Below are 9,705 nucleotides of genomic sequence, written 5' to 3' on the forward strand. Positions count from 1 at the left end.
CCTGTGCGCCGGGGAGCCCGACCCTCTGCTGGCCTGTGCGGCATGAACATCTGGCTGCACCTGCGTGGCCTTGTGAGGCTGCTCTTTCCTCCAGACCTTGAGCTGGAAGTTTGTCTGCAGACTTTGCCTTGTCTGTATGTCTCCCTCCAAAAGGACCCCTGATTAGTGGGGTTAGGGCAGCGTGAGGCAGCCGGGTATGGAGCTGGGAGTAGGGGGTTTAAAGATCAAATGAGAAGCTCCAGTCCAGGGAGAGCACAGCTGGGCCCCATGCCATGAGCGCTTTGTGTGGCAAGCAGTCTGGTTACAAGGCTGCTTTGTACGGTAGGTGGGATGGTTCTACTAGCCTAAACCCTCCAGGTCTCTCTCTCTCTCTCTCTCTCTCTCTCTCTCTCTTTTCCCTCCCCCACATCAATTCCCAATTTTCTCTTCTCCAGGCTTTTCTTTGTTCTCCTTTTGCTTCTCCATGAGCCTCTAGTTTTCAGCCTCTCTGTTGGTCTGCAGAACTTGAAGTCAGAAGAGGCCGTGAGGCGATCTGGTCTGACCACCTGCACAACGCAAGGCAGAACCTTTCCTGGGGAGTTACAGAAGGAAGAGGCTGGAGTGGCAGGGCTGAGGAGATCGGGGTTACCAGAAGTTGGGTTCAAACCTGCAGAGACTCATGCTGCTTGTTGGGACTTGGGTCCAGTGCCAGAGCTGCTCAGTGGTCTTGGCTCTGTGGTGATGGCCTTCCCTCATTCTTCAACAGGCGTGCAACCCCCACCTTTCTTCCTTCCAGTCTTCTTATCAAGCTCTCTTAGGCAGAGTTTCAGTTCAGCCCCCTAAGGGCTTTATGACCTTGTGTCTTACAATAGCCGTAGATGGAAGAAGCTGATTACGGACACTGATTCAGGAGTCTTAATAGCAGAGGATGTCAGGTTTTGCAACCGCATGCTTTCACCAGGGCACAGTGTTACCCTATTGCGCTGTATTTCAAAGCCATTTTTCCCTCCCACATCACCTCCCCTCTTGCCTAGGTTCGGCTGTGGTGTTAAAGTCCCACCTAAGGTACAGGATGAAATGGCAAAGCAGCCAAGTGTCTGTGGCTTTGCTCTTAAATGCAGCTTGCTGCTCTGGATGTCCTTCAAGGAGGGGCCTTACCAGTTTTGAAAGGCTTGTACTGTGGCTACGCTGCCAGGCTGACGGTGGGTTTCTGGATCCCATCCTGAGCCATAACAGTACTGTTCAAACTCCCTTCTGATGCTTTGAATGGGACTTACTTCCATATTTGTCTCTTGCTATCATCTAAACCTGGATGATCTTCAAGATAAGAACACGGCTTTTGCTTGGGTTCCCTCTGCTGGCTGCTGCATACCAGAGCTGCTGTTTCCATATCATTTTCCAAGGAATGTTTCAGATTCTCTGGATGGCATGCCATTCTTTGCCTCTTCTGTGCAAAAAAGCCATCAAGGCTCATAACACCTGCTTTTACATTCCCCCACCCCCTCCAACTATTGTTGTTTTAAGTGAACTTTTTAAAAATCCAGCTACTGTGGCTGTAGAGGTTGGATCCCGTCAGGCAATCATAACTTTAACCTGTTCAGTTTCTTGATTCACAGGTAAATTAACCTCAAACTATTTTAGCTTGGTACAAATTGGCTTAAGCTTAAGCTCACCTAGGGTTTGCATCACTAACTTTGGGGGGGGAGGTGTAAATTTGGTGTAACTCAGTATGGAGAAGCCTGGAGGTCTCTTGGTGGATCATTCAGGAAAGTTGGGGACAGTCTACATCTCTGACAATTAAGGCACGCCCTCCTCAAGCGACAGAAGGAAGAACTTTTTTCTGGATCTCTGGGATGGATGGAGCATCTGAGAAGGCCCAACTCTGTATGCAACTAGCCCTTGCATTACTGGACCCTTATTTGAAGCGAGGGGGGTGATGATTACATGTGCCAGAATAGCTGACTGGTCAGAATATTTGGGAACTGAGGCAAGATTCATAAGCTGTGCCACAGCAGATCTGGGAAGGGCTGCTCTGAAAATGGTGTGTAAATGAGAACCCGAGCATGGATGGTCTGTTGTGGCTCTCCCTTTCTTGCAACCTTTATAGTTCTAAGTGTTTCTCAACCTTTTTTAGACTCAAGGCATGGCTCTAACTTGGAAATTGAGTGGCATCCAAGTTCAAAAATTAGCTTTATGTATTATAGTGCTTATCTCCTTACAGAGGAATCCAGGCAGTGGCCATGGGGGATCAGCTAGGCAGGGACAAACCTGAGCCTGCATCTTATCTGCTTATTTCCTCGCTTCCCTTACCACCTTAGCCCTTGAAAAGATCTGGTGGCACTCTGGTTGAGAATCACTATCCCAAAGAGGTTATCCCCTGCCTTTGACCTTTATCTCTATGTCAAGCAGATGTGAAAAGCCGTCACATTTCTTGGCTAAGTTTTGTACCCATTGTACCAGTGTATGTGATGCTGTAGGTTATAGAACATTAGGCCTATGATGTTTTCATCTTTGCTGTTAAGAGCAGGCTGCTGTATCCTGAACATTTTAGAAATTGGGCCTTTGGGCAGCAGAGCCAGCTGAAAGGCAGATATGGACTTTCTAGTAGCAAATATTTTGCTGCCTGGGACACCACACCTGCTGACTTGGGTTGCACCTTGTTTCTTTTCCCCATGGGAGCTCCCAATGGACCAGGTGAACTGTGCTTGGTCTTGGGAAGCACCTGGAACTGAAGCAGTTAAAGCCTCTAGTGACCTCCTTTGCTCCAGAGACAGGGTTTAGCAGTAGTAGATCCACACTGGCTGCGTGGTACGCTTCAAATAAGGATGGGGGTCTCTTAGGCTATAAGGTAGTCTCATATGGAGTAGTCTGGGGTTGGGTGGCTGCTGTCAATGCATTGTTTATGGTTAGTCCAGAGGTAAGGGTTAGTTTTGGGGTATGTTGTTGGGCAGAGTTAGCTAATGTATCACTGTCACATTTTTGCACCCCAGCTTCTCACTAGAATCTTGGTGGCGCTGTTATCGAGTTAACTCATTTAACTGGGAGCATCGTCTAGAGCAGTGTTTCTCAACCCATGGGTTGCGACCCAAAAGTGGTCATGAACAAACTTAAAAAATGGATTCTCCTTTAAAGGAGAAAATCATGGGAAACCGTGGCTTTTTCCTTGCAGGCTGTTAAGAGTTACAGCCTGTGAGGGGCTGCTTGGGGGGGCCCCCCATGCCTTATACACACCCTTCTGCCCCATACGCTTACTCCCTGCCCCACATACTGGGGGGGGGGGTAGTATGTTGGGAGCGAGGGGCACTGGGTTGGGACTGTTCATCAATTTTTTACAAATGGGTCCTGGTGCAAAAAAGGTTGAGAAGGTCTAGAGTTCAGAATCTGGTTTCATTTGGGCTGGTTAGTTTTCCCACAGTTCCCTGGGTCCTGCAGCTCTGGTAAGGCTGCAGTAACTTGAGCTGGGCTTGGCAGTGTAGCTGCTCACACTCAGGGTTGGCTAAGCCACATGCTGATCACCCATGCTATCTGCACCTGTTTGTAGGTAAAGTGCAAATCAATGCATGCTTAGGGCTGGTCTTTTCTGGGGAGGGAATACTTGACAACTATGTACTTCCTAACTGTCATGGGAAGCGTATGTGGTGGGGAGATGCTGGTGAGCCAACTCCTCAGCCAGTATCAATGGGTGTATCTTACTGGGAGCTCATCTATGGCTACTATGGAGCTGCCTCCAATCTCTTCTTTACTTGTCCCCTCCAACCTGGAGCCGGGCAGGATCCAAAGTAGTGGTGGAAGGGGAGGGCCTTAGGGAAAGGTATTGTGCAGTGGGGAGGAGGAGGTAGTTAACATGCTGGCTGGTGAGTGGAGACTTGGCACACACCATGTCTCAGTCCAACCTTCCTATGTGAGCTTGGCCCTAGATAGCATGGCTTATGCAAACTTGTTGCTTTGGTTTTTGAAAGCATGTGCTAGCTGCAATTTTAGCTTGGATCACTGAGTTTGTTAAATGTTGGAAATTCAGGGATTGAATTCAAAGAGTAGTCCTGGGCTTGGTACAGAAATTGAGGTGAGGTTCTGCAGCTAGTCTGCCAAAGGTAGTGTTAAACTAGTGGTTCTCAACCTTCTCTGTACCAGGACCCATTTGTAAACATTGGCCAGTCCTGACCCAGAAAATAGTTTTAAGTTGAAAACGGTCCTCTGGCCCTGCCAGTGCCCCTCACTCCCAGCTGCAGTGTGTGGGGTGGGGGGTAGGTGTGCGTGGGGCAGGGGCCCCCCAGGCAGCCCCTCACAGACTGGAACTTTGCTAGCCTGCAAGGGAAAGCCCACGGTTCCCCAAGTTTTCTCCTTTAAAGAAGTATCCATTTTTAAAGCAACAGTTTCATATGTTCTTGCAACCCCCTCAACCCCCTTTTGAGTCCTGCCCCAGGGGTTGAGGATTATTATGGTTCCATTCTGGCTTTGGACTCCGTTGAGCCAGGAAGTTATCAAGGTGGGTGTGACTAAATGCCTCTAGGGCTTGGGGAGTCTGTTGAAATTATGCTAACTGGTGGCAGGAAAAACAAACTGTTGTTGATGGAGGCTCCAAATACTGCAAAGACTTTAAGTGGGTTCAGAAAGAAGATGGTGGTGAAGATAAAGTAGTACTTTACTAGGGAAAAAAAATAGAATCTGCACTTGTTATTGTTTTCCTCTACCCAGCCTTGAGCAAGTGGTTCCACTTCTCCTGTAAAATGGAGGCTGCTCATCCCTGCCTGGTATAGGGTGAGTGAGGATTAAATTGCCCATTGATGATTGTGGGCAGCTCTGGTATATGGGTGAGGAGGGCCTCAGTCCTGTGGTGGATAGGGCAGGTGGCTGGGAAGATCTGTCATCGCTGGGGAGAAGGCCATTTGAGTGGGAGATCTTGAGGAATCAAACTCTCTTCAGCCTGTCTTGGTGACTCCATCCCTGGGCAGGCTATATAGCAGGGGCGGGCCAGATGCAGCCCACCAGGTCGTTCTATTTGGCCTGCGGGGCCCCTAAAAAATTTAGAAAATTAATACTTATCTGCCCCTGGTTGCCTGTCATGCAGTCCTCATTGGCTTGCCAAAACTCAGTAAGTGGCCCTCCACCTGAAATAATTGCCCGCCCCTGCTGTATAGAATAGGTAGTTCTGTGTCTAATCCATTATCTTAGAGGGCACTTGCCCAGGGTGGAATGAGAAGCTGACCCTAGGGAGTGGGGATGTATGTGGTGGCGTTATGGGGAAGGAGGATATGCCTCAAAGACACAGAATTTGAGTCTGTCTGCTTTTAAAAAGTTACTGTATTTATCAAACTTCCTTTATATGGTTCAGCTCTCATCTTGGGCCTGACCTGCATCACTGGCCCCTTTCTTCCTACACCTCTTTTCCCCCCAGTCTTGCTGTTCAAGTTCACTCTCCCTGCAGAAGTTGGCTTCAACATCATACCAGGCTATGTGAGGAAGACAGACAGGGCTATGTGAAAGAGGTGGGGGTTGCACACTCCTTGCAAACTGTACCAGGCAGTGGGATGTGTAGGCCAGCGTTTCTCAACCTGTGGGCTGCAAAAATATATGAAAGGGTTGTGAACAAACTTTAAAAATGGATTCTCTTTTAAAGGAGAAAAATGAAGGAAACTGGTTTTGTCCTTGCCTGCAACTGGCTGCTTGGGGCCCTTATGCCCCACACACCCACCCCCTGCCCCACACATTGCGGGTCTGGGGGCAGTGGGTTGGGAGTGAAGGGAACTGGGTCTGGACTGGTCATCAATGTTTACAAATGGGTCCTGGTACAAAAAAGGTTGAGAACCACTGGTTATGGGGCCTTCTGAGGTAGAAGTTCTGCTGTGAAGCAGAATGAGATGGAGCAACATGGAACAGTGTCCTGCAGCTAAATTGAGTTTCCCAGGAAGTGTCCAGCTAAAGGGATTCCTTCTGGGGTTCTGCATCATGGCTGAATGGTGGGGTGAAGGCTTGCTGAGATAAACCACCTAGGACCACGGCCCTTCAGATGCCTGTCACAGCTGCTGTGCTGGAACCCAGGGGTGGCTGCAGAAACGAAACTTGTCTCGCCAGGGCTTGCTGCATGCATCTGTCTCTGCTGTCTGAGCAAAGCCACCTCTCTTTCCCACCCCCTTGCATCACACTCAGGGTTGTGGGTATTTCCCTGAACACTCACAGAAATGTTTTCTGCTGCTTTATCTAGGACACTCCCACGTCAGAGGAGCTGGAGCAGTTTGCCAAGGACCTCAAACACAAGCGCATCACATTGGGGTTCACACAGGCTGATGTAGGGCTGGCTTTGGGGACTCTCTACGGTGAGCGTCAGCCCTTTTCTCCTCTTGCCCCGGGCCCCTCTGGTGTTTCTAGTGTTGTCTGGGTGGAAAGATAATGCATCTAGGGTAGGGGAAGGCAGGAGCAGTCGCATTCCTCTCAAAAAGGGGCAGCTTCCTCCTGAGTGTGACAATCAGAGCAGCTGGAAGGTCAGAGCCCTGTAAATACCCTGAGGACTCAGCCTGATGCTTTAGCCAGTACTTCTGAAGCAGCTGAGGGTAATTTTTTTAATTGTTGTTAAATGTTTTTTGAGAGGTGAACTAGTACCTGATCCACCTGGTGTGACTTGATTTCCTCCCCAGTAGATGGTAGAAGATAACAAAACTCTGTGGGGTGGCACTAGGGACTGCCAGAACCAGCCAGGAGGGGTAGGGAGGGACCTCAGCTGCCGAAAGATCTCTCAGTTAAGGAAAGGAGCAGGAGAGACCCCCCCCCACCCCCACCCCCTTCCATACCAGGGTACAAGGTAAGGGAGCAGATGACCATGGCCTGTCCCAGAGGTGGGGAGCCCAGCTGCACAGGCTCAGACAGGGATTTCCCAGATTCAGCAGCAGCCCCAGCATCATGGATGCTCCATAGCTAGGTCATAATGTATGTGTGGGTGAGGGGGGAGTTCTTTTTCCCTTGACAGTCCTCCACCTTTACCTGTGGCAGGTTAGGGTATTGTCTTATGGGTGTGTCAGGGTTGACTGTAGTTCTATTTCTAGATTGGACAGTGGATTTGTACAGGGTGGATAGAGATGATCCTGCCTCTGGGGGGCTGGACTAGATGAGCTCTAGAGCACAGGTTCTCAAACTGGTCCATGAGCCACCACTGGTCCATGAGCTCCATTTAGGTGGTCTGCAGAAAGGTGACCTAGGGCTAAAGCTGACAAACATTACACCCGACTTCCCAAAACTTTGCTCAAAAAAACAGGCACATCCATGGCATTAGAAAGGTTAAGACTACTGATATTAAAATATGAGTTGTGTGCTTTGATTTGTAGAACAAATAAAGTTTAAGTGGTCTGCCAAGGCCCTCGGCAATTTTCAAGTGGTCCGCAAAAAACAAAGTTTGAGAACCACTGCTCTAGAGGGTCCTTCCAGAACTAACTTCATGATTCTAGGCTTGGTATGAGGGATGGGCCTGGCAACCTGTTCCTCCCCTGCAGTATGAGTTACCTCCCTCTTCCATGCTCCCCCAGGGAAGATGTTCAGCCAGACAACCATCTGCCGCTTTGAAGCTCTCCAGCTGAGCTTCAAGAACATGTGCAAGCTGAAGCCGCTGCTGCAGCGCTGGCTCAATGAGGCTGAAAACAATGACAATATGCAAGAGGTAAGTGGGGGTGAGAAGGGGCAGGATATGTTGGATTAGGGCTGCTGTCTTGTCCCAGTGGTCAAGACCTACTGCAACAGAGCTGGGGGCAAAGAGTGTTCCAGTAGTGTGGCCTTTCCATTCCACTTAAATTCATAGATTGCAACTCAGGTGACCCCAGCAAGGTGACTGTCTAATCTCTTCTTGAAGATTTCCATGGTAGGTGATTGCCCCACCTCTGGAGGGAGCTTATTCCACAGTCTGGACACCCTGATTGTGAAGGAGTTTTTCCTAATGTTGAGCCTGAATTGATCTTCCAGGAGTTTGTGACCATTACTCCTAGTTTTCCTCTTGGGTGCCCTGATGAACAGCTGCCACTTGAGAGGGCCCTGGTACCTGTACTGTGGGGAGTGCACACCTGACCTCCCCTTCCCCCTTGTCTTCCCCTCTGTCCTGAAATCCCAGGATAAATGTCTTGCCTCTGCAACAGCCCCTTTTGTGTCAGGTCCAATGGCTTGAAGCTGCAGCAAAATCTGTTAAGGTGGAACATCAGGAAAAACTTCTTCATTGTTGGTACAGTGAGGCAAATGAATGGACTGTCTAGAAAAGTTGTTGAATCTGTCTCACTGGAGAAGTTCAGAAAGAGGTTGGATAAGCCTTGGTCAGGGGTGTGATTTAGGAGGAGCTACACTTATGTTCTGCTATGGGTACTGCTCATGCTTCTGGGCTTTGCTGCTTGCCACATGGGGTTGGGAAGGATTTTCCCCTTCCTGCCTGCCCTGCCTCCCCTGTTTCTTGGTTACAGCCTTGCCTCCCTGCACAGGGTCAGACTGATCACCAGGGATCCCGGTTTTCCGTGATTAAAAAAAAAAATCACATTCTCTGATTTTAAAAAAATCCAAAAATCTGTGGTTAAAATTAAATCCCCTGTCCCAAGCCCTGCCGGAGGGGACCCCAGCTGCCAGGGCTATGGGGCCAGAGACCCAGGTCCACAGCTCCCTGCCCCCAAAGGAAGGCAGCCAGCAGCTGCTGCAGCAGGAGCATGAGCCAGCTTCCCCCCTCCCCCCGGCTGCCTGCCAGCTGTGGGCTCGGGTAGGGCTGGCTCCCGGCTGCAGCATGCACTCCTGAGGGGCAGAGGGGACCCGCACATGAGATCTGTGGGGGTGGGGGCAGAGTGTGTGCACACTGTGGGATCATGCTTCCCACCCTGCTGCCCTCCAGATTGCAGCATGTGCAACCCGGTGCAGCAGCACACAGGGGGACATGCACAAAAGCTGCATGCTGCTGCGAGCTCCGCACTGCCTTGGCCACGCTTCCCCTGCAGGCAGGGGCAGCAGCGAGGTGTATAACCCTGTGCTGCCCCCAGGCACACGGGAAGCATGGCCAAGGCAGCTTTCCTGCATGGCTCTGCCATGCCAGGTGCACACGCTGCGATCTGGAGGACCTGGGGGAGGGCAGCAGGGTGTCCAGCTACCTGGAACTTGCCCCCCACCCCGGGTCAGAGAGTGCCCAAGCTGGCTGGGGGCTGAGGGAATGGGTAGGCTGCAAACCCCCTGTCTCTTCCTGGTCAGAGTGCCCAGCCAGCTGGAAACCTCCCTGCTCTGTCAGACCCCAACCAGCTTGGGCACTCTGGCTGGGAGTGGGGGAGGTTCGTAGTCCCTTGGGTACTCTGGCTGGGTGTGGTGGGGCAGCCTCCCCACTCCCTCAGCCCCCAGCCAGCTTGGGCGCTGCCCAGCTGGGCGCTCCAGCCGAGAAGGGGGATTTGAAGCTGGCTGGGAGTGGCAGGGGTTTGCAGCCGTCCGGACACTCCAGGCAGGAGCAGGAAGGCTGCAAACCCCTCCCAACCAGAGTGCCTGGCCAGCTGCAAACCTCCCTGCAACCCCCAAGCCCTACTTATCTCCAAGAAGAGTGAGCCTGAAGCAGCCTCTGGTAAAGTCGATGCTCACACCCTTCCCTTCCCTTCCCTTCCCTTCTGGGCAGGGTTGGGGGGTTTCTTTGCCTCTCTTGCAAACAGCTTTTGCAGGCTGCAACTCAACTAGTCTGCAGAGCTCTTTGCAAAAGTGGGGAATCTGTGGGTTTCTCTGCTAAAATAAAGAATCTGT

General features: G+C 50.9%; 1 protein-coding gene across 1 annotated transcript in view; it reads left to right on the top strand.

Moving 5' to 3' along the window:
- Positions 1–42: 42 nt before the first annotated feature.
- LOC112550152 (POU domain, class 5, transcription factor 3-like) overlaps positions 43–9,705 on the top strand; it is a 12,005-nt gene continuing 2,342 nt past the window's right edge. Inside the window, exons 1-4 of the mRNA XM_025203007.1 lie at positions 43–72; positions 502–633; positions 6,182–6,293; positions 7,494–7,624. Coding sequence (XP_025058792.1) covers positions 43–72; positions 502–633; positions 6,182–6,293; positions 7,494–7,624 — 405 coding nt within the window. The remainder of the gene's footprint in view (positions 73–501; positions 634–6,181; positions 6,294–7,493; positions 7,625–9,705) is intronic.

The sequence above is a fragment of the Alligator sinensis genome, unplaced genomic scaffold (genome assembly GCF_000455745.1).
Source record: "Alligator sinensis unplaced genomic scaffold, ASM45574v1 scaffold235_1, whole genome shotgun sequence".
Lineage (NCBI taxonomy): Eukaryota > Metazoa > Chordata > Crocodylia > Alligatoridae > Alligator > Alligator sinensis.